The sequence below is a fragment of the Ictalurus furcatus genome, chromosome 25 (assembly GCF_023375685.1).
Source record: "Ictalurus furcatus strain D&B chromosome 25, Billie_1.0, whole genome shotgun sequence".
NCBI classification, from domain to species: domain Eukaryota; kingdom Metazoa; phylum Chordata; class Actinopteri; order Siluriformes; family Ictaluridae; genus Ictalurus; species Ictalurus furcatus.
This window is the reverse complement of record NC_071279.1, coordinates 9014596-9042202: the sequence shown is the minus strand read 5'-3', so window position 1 is coordinate 9042202 and position 27607 is coordinate 9014596. Positions and strand designations below refer to the sequence as shown.

Here is a 27607-nt window from a genome sequence, read left to right as displayed (position 1 = left end):
CTTCACTAGTTCTCAGAATCATGACTTACTACTACCGAATTGATTTTAAATTAAACTGGAGCTTATAGTATGTAAGACTTGTACCATCTCTGGTAACCTCCACCACAAACAGGCCCTCCTCTGTGCCCAATGCTATTCGCTCTCGGTCTAGAGAGAGATAGGAGAGAGAAAATAAGAAAAACAACAAAATTTGGTTATAGGTGCAACAATTTCATATAGACAAAATACCAAAAACATTTTAAAACACACTGACCAATGATGGCTGCAGAGAGTGTGGTTTTAATCGCAGGCAGGTTGCTGTCATAAGCCTCGTGCAGAACGTGCACTATTTGGTTCTTCAGGCGGTTCTTGGTTAAGATACACTGCAGACCCTCCAGGATGCCCACCCACTTCCTTTTCTCAGCCTCACTCTCAGCCAAGACCAGCAGAGACACCACCCGCGATGGAGAGCCCAGTGTGGACGACGTTACCTAAGTGGGTCAAAAGTCAAGAGTTAAAAGGCAGGGAAGGAGGGCATTTATTCTATGCATCCCATTTTTGAACGGTTTGTGTTGACGTACCCTGAATATGCAAGGCACGTCTTTACGGGTAGCATGAATCACATCTGATGCCAACACAGAGCTTACAGAGAACTCCTCATCTCTGTGGGAAAGAGAAAAAACACAAAGGGTGAGGAGAGAACACTATGTGGCACATGTTTTTTGTCCAAGACTTTGTGCATGTATATGGATATTAACTAAACAGGAATGGTGTGGTGAGTAAAACTCACCTGAGGTCAAGGACCTGGCTGGCCACCACACCAGGTTGAGTGGACTTCCCTTCAGGGACCTCATACAGGAAGAGTTTACAGTCACATACCACAGCGTATGCTCTCTGCCAACCCTTCTTCACTCCAGTAGGCTTCGGGATCTGAGAGCAGCACAGAGAGAAACACATTTTAGGTGTACATACAAGGCTGAATTTTAAAAAGCATGCAGAGAGTTCGAGAAACACTGCACATTCAATCAGACATTGCAGAGAGATTTGAAGTTACTACTGCAGTGTAGGCACTTACCCTAACAAAGCCTTTGTAGGCTGTGCCAATACCCCTCTGCACATCAATTCCCAGTGGCCTCTTGGCCTGCTCTGGTGGAATAGGGCACACCTGAGGAGCGTTGTCCTTACAGGACACGTGACAGATAAAGGAACATACTAAAAAAGAAAAAGAGAGAAAAACAATTTATTCCTTGAATGAACATGAAAATGCTTTGTAGAATAATCTGTCTTGGTTGTAGTGTGGTGTACTAACCCTCGCAGGCATATCCCTGTCTGATCAGGCCCACCATCAGAGATGTGCAGTGTGTACATTGTGTTGGACTCGAGAAGGTCTTAATGCTCAGCTGGTGAGCTTTAGGCTGTTGGAAAAAAAAAAATAGCAGTAGTACCTGATAAGAAGCTACAAAGCTTCTTAAAAAAAAAAAAAAAAAAAAAATTATATATATATATATATATATATATATATATATATATATATATATATATATATATATATATATAAACCAATGGAATGTTCACAGTGGCACCAAAACCTTTTCTAAATGTTCTTTGAATGACACTGTTTTGTGTAGAGTTAGCAGAAACATGCCCAGATAAACTGCTGTACCTTTGGTGCTGTGAGCAATGATGACTGGTAAGCTGGAGATGGGGTGGTTGGAGTGGTTGCAGGCAGCTTTATGGGCTCCTGAAAAGATAGGATATGCAAATATTTACTAGCAGTATATACTCATCTGACTAAGATAGGTGATAAGAAAATTGCGAACAGTTAGCACTTTGTTCCACATATAACATACACATACAACTACCAGGAGTAAATGAGAAAAAATATTGAATTTTTAAACAATTTAATATTAAGAGTAATCATTTAAAAAAGGCTATCTTCAAAACGAGTTGTGCCTAACCAGTGTAATGTAATTTTTTTGTCGCTACCGTGTCGTCATATCACGTCAAATTCTAAATTATATTAAGTTATGAGAAAACATTTAAACCAAGGGGTTCTCAAAAAATCATAATCCAGCTATTCAAATATTAGACTCATTATTCAAACGTGTACAATATTTATTTCGATATTGATTGGAGCCATAGACCTTATTTTATTCCTGATCTTTCCACTGATACAACACATTAGTTCCAAGTTGACTTTATTTATAGGGCAATTCGTTTTCGTTATTTACGCTTTTAATTAAATGCATTTAATTTGAGTAACCAGTCAAAAAAAGCTAAGAACTTTAAGCACTTAATAGTAAATATAATAACTGATAATGGTGGGTCGTCATTTCAATCACTGTAATTAACTAACTAACTAAATAAATAAAAGTACGGACCCCCTGCTGCTGCTCCACAGATCCCTGGAGGTCCACAGGCACTAATCTGAGAACCCTTTTTCTATGCAATACTTACAAAGTATCTCACAAATAAGTGAAATACTGATGGCTTGCTAATGTAGACTTTGGTCTAAGACAGGAACTGAACACAAAGCTGGAATGTTTGAGGAAGTATAAGGTGGACACTCACATCCTGCTCTGAAGCTGCTGAGGGTGAGGGAGAGGGAGCGTCCGTTTTCTGAGGCGTGGCATCAGCCTCACTGACTGAGCTAGTCTGGAGAAGGGAGAGAAGTAGTACAGTGTTTCTCTAGGCTGGTGGTTAGGTGTTAAATAAGGCATAGAAATGTCCAATTTGTTAAAAACAAAGGGACAACAGTCACCTGGACAAAGATTAACCCAAAAAAGAAATATGAACAATTGTGTGTACATTAGTCCAGGACTGGACTCTGATCCAGATTTGGGAAACGTTCCTGACAAGTATGACTTGCTTTCGATAAGAATATACTAAATACATTTTCCATTAAAATACACACTAATAATAATATTCTAATCACAATGAAGTCACAGACTTTACACGTCCATGGCCTCAAACTAACAATCAACGAAGCAATAATTTTTCAATATCAAGCCGTTTTATTGAGTACAGTCATGATTATAGAAAACTATTTTTCCTACATGAGTACTCAATACTACATGTTGATATGAGCCACGAAGTTTAAAATTAATCAGAAATGTTCAAGTGTGCCGCGTTACAAAACCATTTTCAAAACACCTTTAACTGCACAGGACAAATGATGCCAGTATTATACTTACAAAACTATGAATGCGGTGAGCGTTTACAGCATAGTAATCATATAGCAGATCCAAGTATTTTCATAGTTAATAAAGACAGACAAATGATTGAACACAAAGATAATCTGGAAGTTATTCTGATTATTTAGATGTTATGGTACAGTCTAAATGTCTACATTGTTAAGACTGGGCTGATAATATCCATTTAATTTTTATTGGTTGAGTACTAGGGATCATCAATATTCTTACAAAAAAAAAAACCCTATCAAAACAAACAAACAACAAACCCACCCCCACAATTCAAACACATGATTTCCTCAGTTCATAAATCATTCCATATTAAACAAGTTTAATGAATTCCTAATCATGAGATAGCATGACCCGCAGTATGAATATGCAATCTAGACTAATGAGGTGTGATATCAGCCTTTTAAGAGGTTAGATTAGATACAAATTGGTGGTTAATGCAAACTCAAGGATGCTAAGCTCTATGTACTGACTTGCTAACCTTTAGCATCTAGAATTAGCTTGGCAGGGGTCTGGGATTGGGCAAATTAAAACGGAGAAACATCGTCAGCATACAAAAACGTGTTCCAAATCCTAGGATTCCTAGGATGCTTAAATTGTGTAATCTTCTATAAATAAAACTCAATCAAAAGCATTTGAATTAAAGAGACTTCCAAATGTGTTTATATCTAATAAACTAGAAAGTATTTAATAATACTGAGGCACTCCACTTTTTGTCTGCTGACTGCTCCTCTCCAGTAGGGGTTAAAGTTAACCGAGGGGGAGGGGCTCCGAGCAGCCAACTTACTTCATCCCAAAATGCTAGCAGAGAGGATGCAGATGAGGAAGAGACAGAGTCCTTTTTGGGGGAAGGGACAAACATAAAATTACAGATCATACAGCCTTTTTTGGTTATTCTGACTCACCACGGTTTGTGTTATTGATTCATAACTGCTCTAAATTGTAACCCAGATATCAAGTCTGTCCACCGCCAAAAATACCAGGCTTCTTAAAATGAAGTTCTGATATCAGCCGCCGGCGTGTCAGAGTGAGAGCCGGCGGTAGTTTTAGACCAGTACAAGCTTCACAGTTATCCAGGCCCTCTTACTAGGTAATCATTAGAGCATGTGAAAGTCTTGGCTGAGAAGAAAAGTTCTTTCTATGGTCATGGTCAGCTGTAGGCTCTCACTTCGTGTCTGTAAGCCTTGTGTAAGTGTGTAATGAGACAATGCATGGTCATCAGCTACTCCTACAGGATAGACGCTGCCTGCTGTATCGCATGGCCAAGACAGGTTGCCTGAGTGCCTCTAGGGGAAAGTATGAAGCATCTCAAATTTATCCAGCCTGACTTTTAAAATTCCATTGTACAGATTGTGTAATCCAGAGCATCAAAACTATTTATTTACATTTTCATTCTGACACCAACTCAATGATCAATCAACCGGTTAACCAACCGAGAATGTCAGTGTAAACTACACTATTTCTTTTGAACTATGGTATTATTAATAGCATCAAAGCCAGGTGGCTGAAGGTCATTATTATGACTGTATAAACAGAGGGAAAGCTTGTTAAGACTGGATAATGCACAAGCAGATAGACAGATGCTACAAGAGGAAAAAAAAAAAAAAAAACCCAACTCACTCTGAATGTAAGGTCATGGGCCAGGGGAGAAGTGTTGAAGAATGCAAAGATGGAGTCCTGGAAGTCTGGAAGTTTGAGACCTGCAGTGGAGCAAAAGAAAACCATTTACAAGAATGTCAACTCAAATTTGCATGTTCGAATATAAATATTACATTATAGTGTACACAATACACTACATGGTAAAGTGCCAAAGTAAATATCTTCCAGTAAATGATTAGATACAATAATTCGGCGGAAGATGATGAGAGTAGCAGCTGTTGGTTCTAAAACAATAGCAGGAACTGTGCTATAACGGATCACCTCGGTCAGAACGTGTGCGGCTCTCCTCCAGGTCTTTCTTCATGCTTTCCAGCTGCTCTTCCAACTCCCTGTTCCTCACGTCTGAATCTTTCAGTTTGCTACAATACAGAGTAAGGCCTCAGAGGTGAGAGAAACACAAAAGCTGTACAATACTAAAAAAAAATAAAAGAAATACAAAAATACTGCTTTTAATTACATTTATTTCTTAAAGCGCACCTGTTATGGTTTTGAAACATGGCTAATTTTGTTTTAAAGGTCTCATACAATAGATTTACATGCATCCAAGATCAAGAAACACTTTAATGTGCTCATAATTTAAACTGCAGCATTACCTTTCCCCCCCAGTGTCACAAACGACTTGTTCAATGATCCGTTTTAAATGATTCATTCTAAACTCCTCCTTTCAGAGAGCATACTCTGCTCTGATTGGTCAGATGTCCCAATCTGTTGTGATTTGTCTACCGCTGTCAGACATTTTCAAAAAGGAAACGCCCACTACCATAAGTTTCAGCTCTGTCTGTTCGCGAGCAGCCAATGAAGACCAGAGGCGGGGCTTTTTGTTACAAACCTACGTAGGTTAGTACAGGAAGTAAGTCTGGAATTACTAACGACTCGTTTCAGCTGTTCAGAATCGGTTCCTTCTTTTGGGAGTCAATAAACCCGTTTGTCGTGCGCTTTGATTTTTCAAACTTTGCAGACGTTTTTACATTCACAAACAGCCATATAACACACTTCATGAAAGGTAATATTTGAAAAACCATAATAGGTGCACTTTAACCTTTAAAAGAAACTGTGTTATGTTTATATTGCATATGAGCTTTCGAGAGAGCATGTGATTGCACAGATTTCTGGTTGCAGAACAACACAGCAAAGCTGAAAGCACTGACCTCTCAAAGGAGATGTTGGCAGCCTTGACTTTGCGCAGCTCTTCCTGGACCAGTTGCTTGGCTCTTATCTCAGCATCCAGAGCGGACTGCAGCTCTAAACGAGCAGACATGTCCAGCTTCTGACTGCGACGCACCTTCCACAAGGGATCCTGCTTCCAGAAGGACAACGTTCATCAGCTCTACGAGGATCAACTTTAAGCAAACTTTGTGTTTGTCTATTTGTTTTCATCCAATCAGTCTCTCTAAATTAGCTATTATTACAGAAACTAGAATGTGTCACAACAAGTGCAATAACTTAAATATGTAATATAGAAAAGGAATCAACACCTTCTGACCAATCAGATTTGGGAATTCAAAGAGGTATATTCCATAGTATCAACTCCTCAAAAAATTAATCAACTTTTCAAAGTCTAATGTTTAATATCTGACATTTGGGTTGTGCATGGAGGAAGCTGCAACATGCATGTGAAGCATACAGATATAATGCCTGAAATTCAAGTCACGCACGACTGATTTCAAATACAAATTATTAGCTATGTGGAGCGAGAGAGAGAGAGAGAGAGAGAGAGAGAGAGAGAGAGAGAGAGAGAGAGAAATATCTCTCCTAGGTCTCACTAATGTTACACTGGTACTTCAAACACTACTGTGAGCATATTTTGCCAGGATGACTCCACAGCTGATGGAAAGCAGTGAATGGTCAAGTACTGCCCTTTAAGAATAAAAAAGCCATAACAAAGTTTCAGCTTACAGTGCAGACACATTCCTCAAAATCATGCACGTAATACTGAATTCAGTGTACAAATCTCAAGTTGTAACTCAGTAACATAGGATGTACAACACAAACAAAAACATTCTCCATAGGTCATATCTGAAACGAAACATTTAGATAATGTGTGTTCAGACCACCTGATCCAATGTGAAAAGCTTAGAGGCAAAACTATTGGAATCAATATGCTGGTTGCAGTATATGCAATATTGCCTCAATATTTACAATAAACACTGATTTCGGCAAAACTTGGAAGGCTGAATTGTCAGAATTATCAGAACTGAATTGTCTATCAGTAAAGTCTGATGCCAAGTGTACTGCATGTGTGTGTTTGTGTGTGTTACTCTTTCTTATCACACCTGGCAGTCCAAGTGAAGAAGGCCTTTACTCCCACTTTTTTTTTTTGAATAAAACCATCATTTTCAAAATATTAAATTGCTTTACATTGCTCCCAATCTAAAACGCACTGCCACGGAATGATCAGTTGTTTTAAACGTCACATCGGATCACTGATCGCATATCCAAATGCACATTGCATTGTCTTGGAAAGAGAGTTCCAAGTCTCCTACAGTCAATAGATGATAAGAGCTGGGAATGAGCAGGATACACACTGATCCCAGAGCATTAAGCATTCAGCAATGGAACATAAAACATTCATCTGCCTTTGCGTAGTCCTCTAAATAAGAAAAGGTCTAATTTGAGAGTTAGTCAAAACTGAAGAGGAAGCATGGACAGATGAATAACAATAGCAATGAAAGCAGCCCTCCTTCCTCTCGGTTCCGAGTCGATCCTCATTGCCATGACGTTTGATGGCTGCACTCACCCGCTTTGTGCTCCGAGGAGCCACCAAAGACTTCTGGTTAGGGGTGCTCAATCCAGACCCTTGCTAGGTTAACAAGTAAGAAAACAGCGCTTCACAGATCTGTTACATTTTCTAGAAGACAATGGGAACAACTCCAACATCTGTATAAACATTTTCCTTTAAAGAAGGCAAAAACATCCCTTGAACTGCTGTAGACACTTAAAGTGCACTGTTCAATATCTACTACACAAACACTCACTGAACACTTTATTAGAAACACAATACTAATACTGGGTACGGCCTCTGTTTGCTCTCAAAACAGCCTCAATTCTTCATGGCATGGATTCCACAAGAAGTTGGAAACTTTTCTTTGAGATTATGCTCCACGTTGACATGATTGCATCATGCAGATTTTTCAGGTGCACTTTCCCTGCTGTGAATCTTCAGTTCTACCACATCTACTGGTGTTCTACTGGATTCAGATCCAGTGACTGGGAACGCCACTGAAGAACACTGAACTCATTGTCATGTTCATGAAACCAGTTTGAGATTATTTTGCATTGTGATCTGGTGCATTTTCGTGCTGGAAGTAGCCATTAGAAGAAGGTAAATTGTGTCCATGAAGGGATGCACCTGGTCAGCAACAATACTAAAATAGGCTGTGGAATTCAAGCGATAATGGATTTGTATTAACGGGCCCAAAGTGTGCTAAGAAAACATTCCCCACTGCATTACACCACCTCCACTAGCCTGGACTGTTAACACAAGGCAGGTTGGGTCCATGGATTCATGCTGTTGGCTCCAAATTCTGTGGCCTCAGCAGAAATCAAGATTCATCAGACCAGGCTACGTTTTTCCAGTCTTCAACTGTCCGGTTTTGGCGAGTCTGTGCCCACTGCAGCCTCAGCTTTCGGTTCTTCGCTGACAGAAGCAGAACCCAATGTGGTCTTCTGCTGTTTTAGCCCATTTTCTATTGACCTCTCTCAACAACAAGGTGTTTCCATCTGCAGAACTGCCTCTCACTGGATGTTTTTTTTTTTTAATTTATTGCACTATTGAGTAAACTCTAGAAACTGTTGTGTGTGTGTGTGTGTGTGTGTGTGTGTGTGTGTGTGTGAAAATCCCAAGAGATCAGCAGGTATAGAAATGCTCAGCCAGTCTGGCACCTACAATCCTGCTATGGTAAAAATCACTGAGATCAAATTTTCCCCTCATTCTTACAGTTGATGTGAACATTACCCGAAGCTGCTGGCCGGTACCTGCATGATTTTATACACTGCACCTAGACGATTGGCTGATTAGATAACTACATAAATGAGTGGGTGTACAGGTGTTCCTAATAAAGTGTTTGGTGAGTGTATATCTGAATTCAACTTTCATTAGATTGACAGTTATCAAAGTAGATGGTAAAAAAATGGCTCTCATATATAACATGCCCTTAGCCTCATTAATGAAGGATCCCAAATCAAACGTGATCTCCTTCCACACCTACAACAGCAACGTGTCACTTTTCAATCACTTTCCATTAGGATTGCCATTTTTAGGTGTGTAGGCTACGTGACCTGCTTTTAATTATATCAGCAGTGCACCATTACTGTGTTATGGCTCAGAGGAGTTAGAGAGAGAGAGAGAGATACAAAGATGTGAAATAGAAGACAGAAAAAAATAAAAGTGTAGGAGGAAATAAGAAAAATAGGCAGTGCCTGTGCAACTAAACTTAACATTAACTGAGCACTGATTCGTGTTCAGATGCAGGACTGTATACAGCGTAAACTGTTAAATTAAGTACAGGTTGCAGAAAGCCTGAATAATGCAAGGTTACTAAAATGGAGCAGAAATGAGGTCGTACCAGATGTCTGGATCCCAGGCTGGAGCTGCGCAGTGACTCCAGCTCCTCAGTCATCTTCGAGGCTAGCGCTTGCAGATAGCCACGTGCATCCTTCTCATCACTCACCCTGCATGACGAACACATACAGACCAACATAGTACACACATTTTCAGGATTTAGCAGACATGATACAGATATAATTACTGGTGGAAAGCTTTAAACGTGAATAGAGGTAGAACAACAAATGCCTGGTATACAACTTCCTCACCACTGAATGATCTCAGCGATCTGTGCCTCCCAGTGTGCAACACTCTCCTTCTTTGAGGCCAAGTCCTGCAACTCGTCCTCCAGCTGTCTGTTCTGGGTTGTTAGTTTGTCCACAAATGTGCATAGCTGGAGAGAATTGATACAGGAGTCATGGGTCAGTGCTTAGACCTGACCAGAAACCTCTTAGTACCATTACTCTTGGATACAAAAAAAACCCTTATTACCACCTACCCTGTCTGTTTCTGAGGTCAGCTTGCGGTTCTCCTCGGTCAGCAGGCTCCGTTCACGCTCAAATTTCTCTTTTAGAGAACCCAGAGCCTCGTCCATCTCCATTTGCCTGTCAAATATAGAAGATGTAAACCTACACACAAGAACTTTTCTACTTATTCGGTGCAGCATCGTAGCGGTAAGAGACTAGTTTTAATACAGAGTGTGAGAACAGCTGAGCTTAGTGTGCAGATCAGAGACTATGGTCATTAAAAGAGAAGGCAATGTGAAATGAATTGCATACACAAAGGTACCTTCGAGCATGGATCAGAATGGGATGCTCCCGTTTTTGTCAACCCGAATGAATTCAATCTGATTTGCAGATTCGGAAAGTACTGTTTATATGTACCCTAAACATTGCAATCCGAATCAAATATTCGTTTATGTATTATTACGTATAATCCGAACAAAACATCTGTGCAAGCGCGTTCTAGCGTTTACATGGCTATTTTTTTTCCTATGTACCAAATTATTTCAGATCTACACCACCCCTTTCAATTTCATTTGGATCGATATCAATCCGATTACTAACTGATTATTTGCTCGCATTTAAACGTTCCTAGTGAAGCTTCTGTGTGAGAAATCATATCAGTTTGGCAAGCACTGAGATATGCACTTCGTTTCTTTTGCCCTCACTTGCTAAACTAGGGTTTACAATTTGTACAGAAAAACAGAAAAATGCCACACCACATAAAACATTGTATTATCTGACAAAAAATAGCATATGATAGAACACCTGACCAGCACATCTCTATGTGCCATTCAAAAACCAACAATTTTAAAACATGGAGTCGGTCCCCAAGGAAGGCTTTCCACTAGACTTTGGAACAGGATAGGGAATTAAATTCAGCCACAAGAGCATAAGTGAGCTGAGGCATTGAGGTCAGGTGAGGAGGCCTGGGGTGCAGTCAGCATTCCAGTTCATCCCAACGGTGTTCAGTGAGGTTGAGGTCAGGGCTCTGTGCAGGACGCTCGAGTTCTTCCACACCAACATCTGCAAACTGTGTGTTTAAAGAGCTTACATTGTGCATGATGTCCTGTCATGCTGGAACAGGTTTTGTTGCAGAGATGGGGAAACCATCATGTTAAAGCATACCGCTTCAGGAAGTATCAAGTATTGCTCTGATGTCCACATTTGTTTGGTCATATAGTCTATGTAATAGTAGTTAAACAAAATATGTGGCCTGTGGATGAATTCTGACAAAAAAAAAGCTAACATACTGTATTTAGCATAGGAATGGAGACCCCCCCCCCCACCCCACCCACACACAATTCTCAAATTAAAGTCTCAAAAATCAACCTGATTAAGGGCACACTGTTCTACATGCTTGCTTCACTGCTCCATGCACATGAATATCTTTTTAGTATGCAAATTCACACCCTGTGTGGCACATGTTGGCCATCTAGGCACTCTCTATTAAAGATTTAAATGCCCCAGTTTTGGCACTCTTACCGTTCCTTGTTGGCTTTCTCCAACTTGTCCTTAAGCACAAGCAGCTCCTTCTGCAGGGAGACCTGCTGGCTCTCTGAATCGTGCAGCTCTTTGCGTAGGTTCTTTAGCTCGGTGCCATGGCAGGCATCACGCTTTACAAGCTCTTCCTCATAGAACAGTACCTTCTTATCCAGCTCAGACTTCACCTTTGTCAGCTCCTGCTGGGTCTCAGAGCTTACATTTGATGCTCGACCGGTGCCCTGCTTCACCTGACAGAGAACGAGAGGCATGGAGAATGTACATTTTAGAAAACTGTAGACATAGGAAACGGGACAGAACAGCGTTCGCTCAGAAACGTACCATTCGTGTGCACCAGGTTTACGTGCACTGTAAAGCGAGCTGTCGAAAATCTCAGTTTGCCTGCGCACTGCCAGCAATCCAAACCAAATGTATTGTGTGTATGAGAGGAGTGATACTTAGTGTCGCAATTTCAATAACAGACAGAAGCTGCTGTATCGAATCAGAGTGTAACCCGTAGCTGATCAACTCATCAAATGGTCATTTCACAAAAATGTAAAAAGCCCTGAAGTCTAAATTTCATGATATAAATTTGCTAGTGTGTGTTTTTAATCATTCCCAAATGACTCCTCGATAATCTGTTCTTATCGAGGAAAAAAAAGCAAGAAAGAAATTTAATGTCCCTACTTCGAATTATTAGTGGGATGCCTCTCCCACATCCCGCGCAACCATGAATTTATTTTATAAATCTATTAAAGTGTGCAATTTTAATTTACTTGCAGGACAGCTCTGATCAGTGTGTGTTTCTAAATGTGAAATTAATCATATTCATATGTTTACATGCGCATTGATTAATCTGATCCACAGTCTGTTTCTCATTTGGATATACATACGTGATTTTTTTAAATTCCTACTGAACTGTCTGTCTGATTATTAATGAATTATTGGCTGCGTGTAAATTTAGCTAGTGATATAAAAAGAATGGTTGGGGGAACATAAAATAAATCTGATGTCAAAATAAAGGAGAAATGGTAAAAAAAGGACACTGATTTAGAGACACTAGTAGCACTCTCCAGCTGTACACCTCAATACCTCCCAACAAGAATAACTGACCAAAAAAACTCAACAAAAACTGCTAAAAATAAACAGGCAGGATATCCCCCCGTCTGGAGGACAGTACAAGGAGAAAGCAGGATGATGTGGGGAGGAAATGAGGTAGAAGGTTAAATGTAAAATGAAACCTACCCAGAGGAAAGCAAAACTGAAGAATAACGCCAGAGGTATACGAAATAAGAATAGGAACTGCGATCTGGGTGAAAAAAACTAAATAAAACAAAGAAATTAAAGTGAAAAAAAAAGAAAAAAGACAGTATGTAGGATAATCTCTGACCTTTAGTGTCTCCAGCTCACTTTCCAGCTGTTTGGAGTAAACTTCACTGTGTTCTCGCAGCTTTCGCTCCTTAGAAGCTTCTGCACGAGCATCTTCCAGCTGAGCTTCCAGCTACAACACACACATGAGGAGTGAAAATGCCTGATTTAGCCTGATTTTCAGTAAGACACGTTCAGTGATGTACTACTGCTTGACATTTCAGGGAAGACTTCATCTGACAGTGATCTTCTGAAGCATGAACAAGTGAAACACCACACTTAAAACACTGCTTTAACCTTGTCTAGTAGTGGTTTATATGGCAAAACTTGATAAGTATAGTTTCACAAACGGCATAAATTAGGATAAAATGGGTTTTGGCCAAAAGGTTTTTTTCCTGCCTATAATATACAATTTTAAGTAAGCATAACTATAAGCAGCTAGTTTCACAAACAGGCTGGTAAAAACAACTGGCCTGCCTTAAGATGTCTAAAACCTGCTAGCTAAGTGTAATCCCCTCACACGGTAAACGTCAGGCTTTGATCAATTTGCTGGATATCTACGTGCTACAGCGAAACAAACGTAAGTAAGCTGAAATCAATTTCATTTTCATATAACAGCTGAGAAAATATCTGCGATTCACCCATACCACAGTCGACTGGAATCTTTATTCAATTTCCTCCCTTTTCATTTTTAAACAGACTTTAAAAGTTCACAAACGATTATAAATAGCAGAAAGTGTCAAAACATCAGCAGGTGAAGGGTTTTCCCAAGTGACCACATACTAATATAAACTTTACAAAAAGGAACAAGAGAGAAAATCCAAGTTGTGAATTTAACTTATGTTAAAAATTGGAATATCAATTGCGAATAAAGCACCATCTTTCCAATATAATAAATCACTTGCGCTTCAGAGACAACAGATGAAATGCTATCACAAACCTCATGTTATCATGTGATCAGAGACGGACGCCTGACATTTGGGAGCGGAATCGTGCGAGACAGTTCTGGGAGGTAATTATACCAAATCATTTTGATGATGGACTTTGGCTCAGGCATTTCAGTATGACACAAACAACACTTGAGATGCTGTGCAATGAGATTGGCCCACTGGTCAGTCCAGTTATGCGACCCACCGTGCCGCACTTCCATTGCGCATTGCCATTGCGCTGTACAAGTTGGCCACATGCGCTGAATATCCAATCACATCAGCCAATTATCCAATCACATAATTTTTGATCCAACGTTTCTCCATTGTAGTTTATGCATGTCCTCTTATCAAATACATTTTTTTATTGACCTCAATTGAGCACGTTTTTTTAGACGCATTTTGGAGATTTTATTCACATCTGGTATTTTCATCCAGCGTTTTAATTATTTATTTATGCGATATCCCAAAACTCGCATTAAAATACGTGGATGTAAACATAGCTAACGTTAATGTCCAATCCACTACTTGTTATTGTGAGTAACACTGTAGTTGGTCAACATTGAGAAAACACAATGCTGTCAGAAATGAATATAATTTACCCCGTTAAAAAAACGTTATTATTATATCACCCACCCTTAACCATGTCTAGATCTGAACAGTGCTACGTACTGAAATCAGTTGTGCACATGAAAGTGTGCGAGACATGCAGCATAAACTATTAAGCAAGAGAAACTAAAAGAAAGATGCGTTGCGCTTGGGGGAACAAAACTAACTGAGTGAGCGGAGTGTGTTCGCACTGAAGGCTCAGTGAGCAAAACATGTTCCCTCTCCTTCGTTCGAGCCAGTCAGCGCTACCCATCTGGCTCTGGTTAACCATGCAGGTCCACGGAGGGTCAGAGAGGAGGCCTACAGCCAGTGGGGGAGAGCTGAGACATTCCTGCTATCGCCCCCGGAGATCTGAGCCTGCTGACTTTAAGTAAGGCCAGGCTCCACTTTCTCCCTGCGCTTCTGTTGTGTCACTAAGGAACGCTAAAAATGCAGTGCATTCCTGAGCTGTTGTTTGGCAGTGTGCGGCCCCAGGGGAAGCTCTGTGTTATGCCGAGTTATAAATATTGCAACACGAAACATGGCTGAAACTGACTGGCAAAAACACCGAAAAAACAAAACAAAACAACAACAAAAAACAAGATGGCACACAATCACCCTTGACATCTAATCTAAGTAGATTAAAGGCATATACATTTACTTCGAGACACTTTCAGGACAAGACGAGGCAAGATCTTATTATGCACACACTAGTTAGTCCTCACCTCTTTGCGGGCCTTCTCGGTCTTGCGGATGTCCTGTCGCATGCCGTCGAGCTTCTGCATGAGCACCTCCATCTCCTCCTCCTTGTCGCGGAGCTGTCGCGAGAGCCGCTGCTTGTGTGAGCGCAGCTCAGCCATGCGCTCGTTTAGCTCGGAGAACTCCTGCATGGCCAGCTTCCTCTGTTGGTGAGCGTCTTTCAGCTCCTTCGTCTGAGACTTCAGGCGCTCCAGAGACTCCACCAGTTGCTGGGGATGCAGACACAATATAAGTTGAGGAAGGAGATGAAGAAAGAGAAAAGGAGGACAGAGCCTGGTGGTGGTGGTGAAAGGAAGTTAAAAAAAACAAACCCAACAGGATAGTGAAAAGAGTGAAGGAAGAATGGCTACAGAGAAACAAGATGTGAAAGTGAGAAAGAATGAGTAAGAGAAGAAAGTCGCCCAGGCTGCCTCAGAGAGTTGACTGAAAAGGAGGCTGAGTGAGAAATAGAAATTGTCAAGAGAATTGGGAGCTCTATGATAAAAGAGAAGGACGTGCTGCAGTTAATGAGTACATTATCTACCTACTGCAGCTTTGCTCTCAGACAAAAATGTGTTGTGAAGAATGTTCATCCGTCAAAATGCGGCAGCTGATGGTTTAGACTGGGTGCTCGAATGGAGGAGCAGGACAAATCCAATTAGGTAAAAATGTGATGGGGTGGACGAAAGCCCTGCCCCTGGCTAAGTGAGAGAATGCTGGCATTAACTATGATGAAGTGGTCCAGTGTGTATAAATAAACATTAGACTGGAATGAGATAAAGGGTCAAGATTCGAGTGAAAGAGCAAGCTTAGACTGGAACAGGAGCTAGAAGAGGTTTCATGAACAATAGCATTGCAGACAGGCCTGAAGAGTGAGCAATAGAAAAGATGATTTGTTAGAATTCAACACTCATGTAGAATGGCAGGGGAGGGCACATCATAAAATCATTATGATTTCATTATGCAGGGAAGGTGAAAAGTCATGTTTTTGTTGCCTGGAAATCTAATTTATTACTGTAGGCTAAAAATGGTATTTTAACCCCAAAGTATGAGTAGCTACACTGCCCTCCACTCATATTGAGTATGACCAAAGAAGTTTTTCTCAGTCTTTATTGTTTACAAAAATACTCTGCTCTCACAGATATCAAAAATTGCAAATAAAGCATAGGTTTATCCAAAAAAATAAATCTTGGTTAAATATGTGTGTGTAACAATTGATGGCACCCTTTTCATCAATACTTTGTGCTAGCCTTCCCTTTGCCAAGATAACAGCTCAGAGTCTTCTCCTATAATGCCTGATGAGGTTGGAGAATACATGGCAAGGGATCTGAGACCATTCCTCCATACAGAATCTCTCCAGATCCTTCACATTTCGAGGTCCACGCTGGTGGACTCTTCTCTTCAGTTCACCCCACAGGTTTTCTATGGGTTTCAAGTCAGGAGACTGGGATGGCCATGGCAGGACCTTGATTTTGTGGTCAGTAAACCATGTTTGTGTTGATTTTTATGTGTTTTTTAGAACATTGTCCTGCTGGAAGATCCGACCACGGCCCATTTTAAGCTTTCTGGCAGAGGCAGCCGGGTTTCCATTTAATATCTGTTGATATTTGATAGGATACATGGCATCATGGACTAACAAAATTTCCATATCCTCTGGCAGAAAAACAGCCCCAAAATATTAAAGAACCACCACCATTTTACCCGTGGGCATGAGGTACTTTTCCATATGGCTACCTCTCTGTGGGCACCAAAACCACCTCTGGTGTTTATTGCCAAAAAGCTCTATTTTCGTTTTATCTGACCATCGAACCCGATCCCATTTGAAGTTCCAGTAGTGTCTGGCAAACTGAAGATGCTTGAGTTTGTATTTGGATGAGAGTAAAGGATTTTTTCTTGAAACCCTTCCAAACAACTTGTGGTGATGTAGGTGATTTTGTATTGTAGTTTTGGAGACTTTCTGACCCCAAGAAGCAACTAAATTCTGCAAGTCTCTAGCTGTGATCCTTGGAGATTTTTTGGCCACTCGAACCATCCTCTTCACAGTGCGTTGAGACAATATAGACACGTGTCCAATTCCAGATTGATTCATAACATCTCCAGTTGACTGGAACTTCTTAATTATTGCCCTGATGGTGGAAATGGGCATTTTCAATGCTTGTGCTTTTTTCTTATAGTCACTTCCCATTTTGTGAAGCTCAACAACCTTTTGGCGCACATCACAGCTATATTCTTGGTATTACCCATTGCTATAAACGACTAAGGGAATTTGGTGTATGTGTTGCATCATATTTATACCCCTGTCAAAAAGGAAGTCATGGTTAAACAATTTCCTGTTCCTAGTCACCTTGGTGTACTAAAAATTTTTCAAAATATCAATTCGAATATACTATATACTATAATATATTTTTCTCATATGAATTCATAAGGATGCCAATAACTGTTGCGCACCTATATTTAACAAAGATTTTTTTTTGATAAACCTGTTTTGTTTGCAATTGTTTGATATCCATGAGTATTTTTGTGAATTTAAAAAAATAAAAAAGTTAAAGACAAATTTTCACAGCCTTCTTTGCTCATTTACCAAGGGTGCCAATATTAGTGGAGGGGACTGAAGTTAAGTGCATTAACACAGATAATCCTTAGGAAAATGAGCAAGTACTAAAATTCCTGGAGACTCTGTGTGTAGTTCTTATGCTTTTTGCCTAAAATTTTGGCTATGAGCTCTGGTATTCTCTTATATTTCAGCGCACACACTGTTATTCGAGTCTGGCCGTGTCTTTATTTTGATTCACATGCTCTATGCAGAATTACATGATAGGTTTGTATTGTTCTGTTTTTGCTCTGTTTTCACATCCTTATGCATTAGTGATATGTTTAAAAATAAAATTTAATTAAAAAATAAATAAAAAGAATTTGCTTTCCATAGAAGCCAATTTATTCACATAATGAAAGTAGCTCCTACTGATAACCAGAATGTATCTTCAATTGATCAGTTGATGTGTGTAATTAACAGGCAGAGGGATATGGGAACAAGTATTGCATCATGCCACTATGAAATAAAGGAAGCAACTGGAGCATATTACATTGTATGTAACAAATGTAGTTGCACATTTTTTCCCCCTTCTTGATTCTTGAAAGGTTGTAAATAATTGAAGCATAACTTTTCTGTGATATGAATGATTAAAAATGCTTTTGGTGTGAACTGATCTTGAGATTTGTTTTCTGTACATTACACAATTTGAAGGGAATATTTTACATTCTTGACTTGTTTCGTTGTCAACACAAGCATGTAATGATGCACTTGTTAATATTCATGATCTGAGAGACTGACCTTAGAATGTAGAAATGTAGAGGGGGGAGAGAGGAAAAAACAAACAAAAAAACCTCCCTACCCAATACCAAAATATTAAAACATGTAACTATCTGTGGTTATGCACTGGTGACCTCAGCTCCGATACCTTATTGATGTCTTCTTTCTCCTGGCGAAGACTTTTGACTTGCTTGTCCAGAGCCCTGAGCTTGGTGGAGGAGCTCTCATAGTCTTGCCGCAAAGTCACTGCTTCCTCCAGCTGGTGCTCCAGCCTATCGGAGTCTAAGAGGAACAAACACCAAGCAGAGTGATTCATGTGAAACATGATTACATTACCACTTACAGGCCACGGAACCTTTATAAAAAAAAAAAAAAAAAAAAAAAAAAAAAAGCTATGATTCATTAACATGGTCACAATCTATTATGCTAACGGAAACAATGATTTCAGAGACATTCTAGGAATTCATGTTTCCTTCATGAATCAGACAGACCTCAAACGTTTTAATCATTATGGGAAATGGTATGTGACCCTGCTTCCTGTGGTTAGCTCATTACTATATATTTCTCTTACCAGCTAGTTTCTTCTTGAGGCGATCGATCTCCTCGTTAAGCTTTTTGATCTCTTTATCGCGGCCAAGTGTGCTTGTGCCGCGGCCTGAACCGTGAAGAGACTGCACAGCCTGTGTAGATTCTGGAAATATTAATATAAAGAGAGAAAGCGGGTAGAAGTTTCAGACACCGATCCAAATGGATAACTATCAACTTATCAAATAACTAACTAGAGTGATAAAATGCGGTTTGCTTCCTATAGACCCTGGTGTATTTTCCTCATTGGTGTAGTTTGTTTTCTGGGCTGGTGAGAACACGGCAACTGCAGGCTGCCAAAACTGAGGCAAACTGTACATTTTACTTAATGTGAAAAGAAATGCTGGATGTGGTGCACATAATGCTTTTAACTTGTTATTTATATAATTATCTAATCATTTCTCAGCACTGGGTCCGTTTCATTTCTACATGATCATTTCACTTGGCAAAAGTTTATTTACCTTCCATGGTTGTATTTATGACCAAGAGTTTTATGAACACGTTTTCCTCCCTACACAAATACACCCCACCCACCACTTTTTTTCGGTTGCTCTGATTCAGACAGAACACGCTGCATAAAAGGTGTGAAAATGGACTCTCTATAAAGCCATGGATTCAGGCTTGGAGTGTGATTGGGTACCCTGTAGCTTGCGGCTGAGCTCCTGTTTTTCCTGCTCTAGTGAGCGGATCCTCCTCTCAAAGACCTCCAGCTGTAAGCCCCCATCTTTATGGGGCTGCAGCTCCTCTCCCGAACCTCCATCAGCCAGAGCTGCCAGCCTGAGCCGACCCCGATCTGAGAAGCAGCTCTCTGTAGTGTAGGTGAAACCCACAAAGGGCAGGTGCTGACCAGTGAAACCAGTGTGGGAGATGGGAGGAGCAATGTCCTGAACAGAAAAAAAAAAAAAAAAAAACACCCAGGATATTAGATACTGTCTAATTACACGTTCTATTGCTCATGCCATAAAATATTAAGAGAGGTCATTTTACTGTTTGGAAAATAAAAATAATGCAACCAATTTAAAACACTGATTACTGATTACTAATGAAGTAGAAATCAAAGCATGTATACACACTGCAGCTTGGTTCATGTGCATATGGGTTATTAAACCTTCATAATAAATGTTTCAGTGTTTTAAATAATCCTCATTTCAAAGTATTAACAGTTCAAAGGCCTAAGAGATCTGAGAGGCATGAATTATCAGGCAGGTGTAGCGAGAGGAAGAAATACCCACCGGGTTTTTCAGTACATCATCATCCACATCAAAGTTGGAGGTGTCAGATGGAGAACTGACGTCAGGAATATAAGGAGCTTCAGTACTGCGAATGTTCTCCCAGTCAAGGCCAGAGAAGAAGGGGTGTTTCTTAAATTCCTCGATGCCGTTCTGCCCTAGCCTGCGATCCCTGCTGCAGATCAGCCGCTGCATCAGGTCCTTGGCATCCTCTGACACATCCGTTATGTGAGAGGGGAACTGGAAGCGTTCCTGGAGGACAGCAACAATGGAAGGCTATAGACAAGCCAGCTTTTGGAGTCTTTAGCTCAAGCTTTACGCATATGCATTTAAAAAACTATCTACAAAAAAAAGAATGGAATTAACATTAATATTACATTTATTTAAACCAGCTACTGGCTGAACCAGGGGTACTTAAACTTTTTTCAGTCAGGGACCACTTCAGCTGTTTATTCAAAATAAATAAATAAATAAAAATAAATCCACAGACCTCCTTAGCCCAGATTTATTTAATAAACTATTTAAATATTAGGCTTATTATTCAAACATGCACATTCTGGCTATTCGTTAGACTGAGAACACAGGTCTAAACTGACATTGTTTAAAGACTTACTTTGTTTTTCAGTTTGGACTAAACCTACTTATTTCAATGGACCAATAAGCTAAGTATCCATCACTTAAAAAAAAAATAAATAAATAATAAAAAAGGACCACCTGGCTGCACATCACAGACCCCCATGGATGCCTGGATCCCATACTGGGCTAAACTATAAAGTAGTAAACAACCATGCCCCATATCCAGACATATATCACTCCAGGAAACAGTCACATTTCCACCAGAGATGATGCCACAGATATGACAGAAGCAGATTTCTATTTAAGGAAAGTGCATGTAAATAAGACTTTATGCTCTGACAATAATTTTAATAACAGCCTTATCTGCAGTCTGAGGCCATCCCTATCATTTGACCAGATTCAGCAGTCACTGCCTTCTAGACTTCACAGTACAGGAATAAAGAGGCAGCAGCTGGTGTGTATAGGCTCACATGTAGTAATATGCCATGGCATGCAAGCTTGCTTTGTTCCCACCTCTGTGGACATTGTACCCATGCAAATTTCACCCAAATCCTGTTTGTCTGTTCTGATCTAACGGCTACGTTCATTTCCCTTAATCAGTTTGTAGGAAGCAAAGGAGGGTGTGGTAATGGCAAGCGCAGGAGTACTTCCCAAGAAATTTAAACTGCGCACACAATAACTGGACGGAATATGAAACTCGGACTGTTACATACGATTACGTGTATGTACACGACCAGTCAAAAGTTTGGAGACACTCGACTGAAATGTTTCTCATGATCTTAAAAATCTTTTGATCTGAAGGTGTGTGATTAAATGTTTGACTTTAGTAGTTGTTGTAGCCAAAAATATAATTGTGCCAACATAGTTCTCTAATGAAAGAAATGATTAACATTTTATTTACAAAAAAAATTTCTTCTTAAATGGATGATGGAGCGAACTATTCGAAAAAACAGCCGATAAGAATCCAGCCTAGGTGGGAACTTCTTTATTACTGTTTAAAATGCATCTCAGAGAAATTCAAGAAATCCCCAAGAATACATTTCTGGAAATTCCAGGCAAAAAGGGTCTACACTGAAGATGCTAAAATACTAAATTATTTTTTTCATCACAACATATTTCCCATAGTTCCATGTGTTACTCCAGAGTTTTGATGACTTTATTATTATTATTCTAAAATTTGGGAAAAAATAAGAAAGAATGAGTGTGTCTAAATGTTTGACTGGTAGTGTATATATAAACCAATGAGCTTGAAATGACAATGCATTATTCAAATTAACAACATTATTTCTCAAAGTAACCTAGAAACTGTGTAGAAAACCTTCACCGGTTGCTTAATTTCATTACTAGTTTAGCTGTTGGGAAGGAATCTAGCTGGTCAGTTAACAATGCTAGTCGCACTGCTTCTTAGATCACATCTACAATCTTGAACAGTGCTTACCTCATGGTTCATGATCTTGCCGTAAGTCTCAACCAGAGACTCTGCGTAGAAAGGCGTCTCCCCATACAGCATCTCGTACATGCACACACCCAGAGACCACCAGTCACACTCGGGCCCATACTTCCCCATGCCATCCTCCATGGCCTGCAGAATCTCTGGGGAGATGTAGTCTGGGGTTCCCACTGCTACTGACGACTGCACCTGCACACAAATATGGACGAGAGACAATTTCAGAATGTAGCCCTAAAACGAAGAAAATAAAAATAGAGGTGGGAGAAAAAAAAAAAAAGACTCTCGGGATAGAAAACTGAAAACATTTCATTCAGGGTGGAAAAAAATTCAATCAAAGCTATGAGAAGAGATTAAACCTGTAGGTTATTTTTTTCCAATTGATAAATGACTGGAGCTTAAAGGAATAATATTTGAGAAATGAAAACACTGTAATGGGAACTGCTTCAGAGTTATGGCATAACATTTAGCTTAGCCAAAGAATAAAGAATTCGTGCTGGATGATGTGTAAATAGTTTTACTTGGGCCAAACTAGACACTGGATGAGTGAGCACTAACAACTACCCGAGGATGATTTAAAACAATAAAAACAACTTGCACACAGCAACTTCAAGAAAATTTCATGCATGTTATTGCCACATTTAAAAAAAAAAATAAAAAAAAAAAGATAATAAAATTCCTAGATAAATGTTTATCAGTGTAATAGCCACGAGATTCAGATACACAACCAAGGAAAATATTTCCCCTAGGTGAACAGCCAGCATTTCACTGGCAAAAAGCAATATCCTCAACCAACACAAACTATTTTTCACCGCATCCATCATCGTAAGCTCTCAGCGAATCCAGACATACTGTATGCATCCAAACACCCAGAGAGCCTCATGTGACCAAAATCACAGCGCGTCACAAAAAGTACGGATACTTTTTGTTATTTAATATACTTCCAGTGCATACATCCACTTCAAACATAAACACATAATGCCGTTTGACGTCGTTCATATTTAAATATGAACTAAAAAGTATGTATTCATAAGGACAAACAGATACGTTTTGACAGGGGAAACTGATATGGGGGGAAAAGTATTCCGACACTACAGTATATTTAAAAATATATATAACCTACCGTATACAGTCTCCTGTGAAAGTACTGGAACAGCAGGGTCAATTCTATTGCTTTCACTATACACTGAAGACATTTGAGTTTGTGATCTAAATATATGAGATGATAGATCAGAATTCCAGCTTTCATTTCCTCATATCTAAATCTAGATGTGTTAAACAACTTAAAACATGGCAACTTTTTGTTTGAACCATCCCTTGTTGGTTCTGACAGGTGTTTCTGTTTGTGACTGACAGGTGTTTCTTCTTGTCCAGATGTGCCCTGTTATATTTATTGTTTAAATAATTAATATGCCTGAATGTCTACTCTTGGTTTGAGCCCTAGGTTTCACCTGTGAAAACTGCATCTGTTGTTAAAAAGGATAAACCAGCATAAAGACCAGAGAGATGTTTATGGGACAAAATCAAACCATTGCAATTACTGTTATTGCAAGCAAAGGACACGCGACCAAATATTAATGTCATTTACTTTTAATATACTTTTGCTCACCTACAAATTGGGTGGTCTGATACAAAAGGTTCCATGTTTTATGTTGTTTAACACATCTAGATATAAATAGCAGGAAATAAAAGCTGAAATCCTAAACTCTCGTCTCATATCCATCTTCTGATCTCAATCCCAAATGTCTTTGCTGTATAGAAACAAACAAAAAAAAAAATGAACTGACCCTGTACTTACTGTATTTAAAAACTGCATAAAAATGCATCAAGTTCTACACGTTAATTCTGGGTAGAAGAAAAAAAATGCACCTGGTGTCATAAAAGCTGTTGCCATTAGTTGGGAAGGTTTCACAAAACAAAAAGCAATCATGGTGACGGTGAAGGAGCTTCCTAAAGTTCTCCAGTAACATTATTAACACCACAAAATAACCAAAAAGCTACAGAGCCATAGCAAAGACCTTAAACATCCTGCTCAGCATAACTGGTTTGATGATATGCAATAATACGGAAAGTTCATGGAACCACAACTAATCATCCCTGGATTGATGCGGCATGCAAGATTTCACAGCTCACACTCAGACTAATGATAAGGAAGTAAACAAAAGCCAGCAGTCACAGGATGATCTGAAAGCAGCAGGAGCAAGTTACACACAAAACAATGAACTGCACCGCAATCATCTCCATTCCTATACAAGGAAAAAAAAATAAGCACAGAGATAGAGAAAAATCACAAATGTTTTTCGAACAATATACAGTTGAGTTCTTAAGTTTACATACGTCTTGCAGAACCTGCAAAGTGTTAAGAATTTTTAAAAATAAATAAGAAAGATCATAAAAATAGCATTGTTGTTTATTTAGAAGTACCCTGAATAAACTTTTTTTTACACAACAGATGTTTACATATAGTCCACAAAACACAATAATAACTGAACTTATACAAATGAACCCGTTCAAAAGTTTACACACCCTTAAATCTTGAACAGGATGATCGGTGTAAATTCTTACTTTGTTAAAAGATCTTATGTTTCTCATTTTGTACTGCCCTTCAGAAGCTACATAAGATATTTACATGTTTCCCAGAAGACAAAATAATAACATTTTATACTGATCGTCATGTTCAAAAATTTACATCCCCTGGCTCTTAATGCATCATCTTGCCTTCTTGAGCATCAGTGAATGTTTGCACCTTTTGTAACAGTCGTGTACGAGTCCCTCAGTTGTCCTCGGTGTGAAAAGATGGATCTGAACATCATATAGTCACTGTTGGAAAGGGGTCAAATATGCAGAAGATGCTGGAAAAGTAAATAATGTGCAGGACCTGGAGGATTTTTCTGAAGAACAGTAGGCAGTTTAACTGCTCAGGACAAACAAGGGACTCATGAACAACTCTCACAAAACAAACACATCATGTCGTTGATCATCCAGGTAACGACACACAGTATTAAGAATGAAGCGTGTGTAAACTTTTGAACTGGTTCATTTGTGTAAATTCAGTTATTATTGTGTCTTGTGGACTATATGTAAACATCTGTAATGTGAAATAGTTAATTCAGGGCAGGACTAAATTTAAAAAAAAATATTTATAAAAATGCCATTTTTATGATCCCTCTTATTTATTTGTTAAACTATTAACATTTTGCAGATTCTGCAAGACGTATGTAAACTTAGAACCTCAACTGTACTCTGGTCAGATGAAACAAAAATAGAACTCTGTCATTAATTTAGCTTGTCATGTTTTGGAGAAAGAAGTGTTGTACAGTACCTCAGACATTGTGTGTGCATTTAAAGTGGCTATATGCACTGGAAGTATATAAAATAAAAACAAAAGCGTCCAAATACTAATCTGTCCTTACTGTTTACCACACACACCCCTGCATGCCCGCCTGCACACACTCAAAAGTAGCAAAAGTAATCACCTGCCCATGCGATCACAGTCATGCTACTAAAGGTTTCAGACACACTCAAACTGAAAGCCCCTTTGTTTCCTTCCGAGTTGAATTTGCACTTTCAAGGGAAATAAATGATGTAACTGCATGCTGGTCAAGCAAATAACACAGTGAAAAAAAGCCTGATAAGGCAAGGTTCATATAGATCCAATCAGTACTGTTTACAGCTTCACAAACAATCAGTGAAAGAGATAAACACATGGCTTACAGTGATGAAAGCTAATTGCTCAGCAGGGCCTTAATTTCACCATTCTAGGCAACTGAACTGAAAGTACATGAAGAAACCCTGATTCAATCACAGCTGTTATCAACAACTCAACCCGGGACAATGCACAAGGACAGTCCTGCTGAAATCTCATGTACTTAACGTCTAATCAGGATTGTGCTGGGTTAACCATTTGAGCCTGACCCTATGGCACCGTGACTGCATTTTGCACATTTAATAAGGTGATCTGATTGGATGCTTTGGGAGATATCCACTCAGCATTTCCTCAGCAGCTCATCAACTCAGCAGTTTGATGAATGACGGAAATTGACCAGATTAAAAACTGGGGCTGACTGGTTGGCCTGGAAACATACTGCTTCTCTCTAATTCAAAGAATAAAGAAGTAGTGTGTCTCTAAAGACTGAGGATGTGATATGACTTAGCTTTTCGGGTGCTAATTTCTGTCACACTGACGGCATAGGTGGACATTGCTAGCGGCGTTACGACGGCGTTTAACAGGTAAAGAAATATGAATGACCTCATACACATGGGATAACGGTCAGCTTTCACTAGTAGTTATTCAAAACAAAAGGAGCAACCGCTTATCTTTTTTTCTGACTAAGAAGTAGTGGAACGACAACAAAATTGGACTCCAAGGTTAACCTAAACAACGCAGTTATGGCAGAGACTAGTCTTGGCTAGTTAGTGATCTGATAGTACGGGCATGATGGCACACTCTGTTTGAGCAGAGTGTATGGGTAAATAGTCGAGAGAGCTGGACAGAGTAAAGGAGTAAAGCACTGCTGCAACTTTTTACATAAAGACAAAGCAAGGGATAATTTCTACTGGCACCACAATCAGCAGGTACTCGAATGGCATTGTGGGTAATGCTGAAAAACACTATGCAGCATGATACGCAAGTGGTGTACATAATTTTCATGTAACAGCATGGTCTGAAGTGTGTTATTCCACTTATACTACAACAATTTGCCAATGATTACAAGGTTTCATTTATTAAGGAATGACATGCTGTGCATTTAAACGGTTTATAGTTAGATTTGATGCGGAATGTCCAAGAGACAAGTTAGTTCCTGTTCTCACTTATGTTATAGCCGTGATGAAGTCTCTGTCATTTTACCAAGAAACCAGAACACATAAACCCCTCTGTCCTGAACACATCTCCATGCTGTAAACCGACTCTTACAAAGCACTTACAATCGAGATTCCTTCAAAAATGTTAAATAAATGTCTCCTAAAAACAGAATCACAACAATTATACGATTTATAATGTGGTTCATAAAAAAAAAAAAAAAAAAAAAACAAACAAACAAAAACAAAAAAAAAAAAAACACACCCTTATTATTAGTCTAAGCTTAGAGAGTCTGTCACACAAGTCCCGGTGTATGAGCTGTTACTATAGAAGTAATAACGAACTAGAATAAGCGCATTAATATTAACCTACGGAAGTACTGTCTGAACCGTGCTCTTATACGTTAATAACATGACCTCATGACCGATGAGATTCAAGCGCGAAGCAGTATAACTTTTGAGTCTGGTTCCACTCAAGGTTTCTTCCTCATGTCGTCTCATGGAGTTTTTCCTTACCACCCTTGCCTTGCTCATTAGGTATAAATCGAAATCTATATCCAGATTTCTGTAAAGCTGCTTTGTGACAATGACCACTGTTAAAAGAGCTATATAAATCAAACTGAATTCACAAGTTAATTATTAAGATTAATGTGCATGTCATTCAGGGTGGAAAT

At 39.3% G+C, this 27607-nt stretch overlaps 1 protein-coding gene across 2 annotated transcripts in view; it reads right to left on the bottom strand.

Annotated features, from left to right (window-relative positions):
• cdc42bpb (CDC42 binding protein kinase beta (DMPK-like)) overlaps positions 1 to 27607 on the bottom strand; it is a 71834-nt gene that overhangs the window by 9546 nt on the left and 34681 nt on the right. For both annotated transcript variants that reach the window (XM_053613598.1, XM_053613597.1), the window contains exons 7-28: positions 22125 to 22325; positions 20114 to 20362; positions 19522 to 19765; positions 18868 to 18987; positions 18445 to 18578; positions 14974 to 15216; positions 12757 to 12867; positions 11370 to 11617; positions 9881 to 9986; positions 9651 to 9775; positions 9404 to 9509; positions 5987 to 6135; positions 5100 to 5197; positions 4800 to 4879; positions 2551 to 2634; positions 1643 to 1720; positions 1289 to 1394; positions 1055 to 1191; positions 770 to 909; positions 561 to 642; positions 254 to 470; positions 85 to 147 (exon numbers count right to left, since the gene is read on the bottom strand). In XM_053613598.1, the coding sequence (XP_053469573.1) occupies positions 85 to 147; positions 254 to 470; positions 561 to 642; positions 770 to 909; positions 1055 to 1191; positions 1289 to 1394; positions 1643 to 1720; positions 2551 to 2634; positions 4800 to 4879; positions 5100 to 5197; positions 5987 to 6135; positions 9404 to 9509; positions 9651 to 9775; positions 9881 to 9986; positions 11370 to 11617; positions 12757 to 12867; positions 14974 to 15216; positions 18445 to 18578; positions 18868 to 18987; positions 19522 to 19765; positions 20114 to 20362; positions 22125 to 22325 (3121 nt within the window). The remainder of the gene's footprint in view (positions 1 to 84; positions 148 to 253; positions 471 to 560; positions 643 to 769; positions 910 to 1054; positions 1192 to 1288; positions 1395 to 1642; positions 1721 to 2550; positions 2635 to 4799; positions 4880 to 5099; positions 5198 to 5986; positions 6136 to 9403; positions 9510 to 9650; positions 9776 to 9880; positions 9987 to 11369; positions 11618 to 12756; positions 12868 to 14973; positions 15217 to 18444; positions 18579 to 18867; positions 18988 to 19521; positions 19766 to 20113; positions 20363 to 22124; positions 22326 to 27607) is intronic.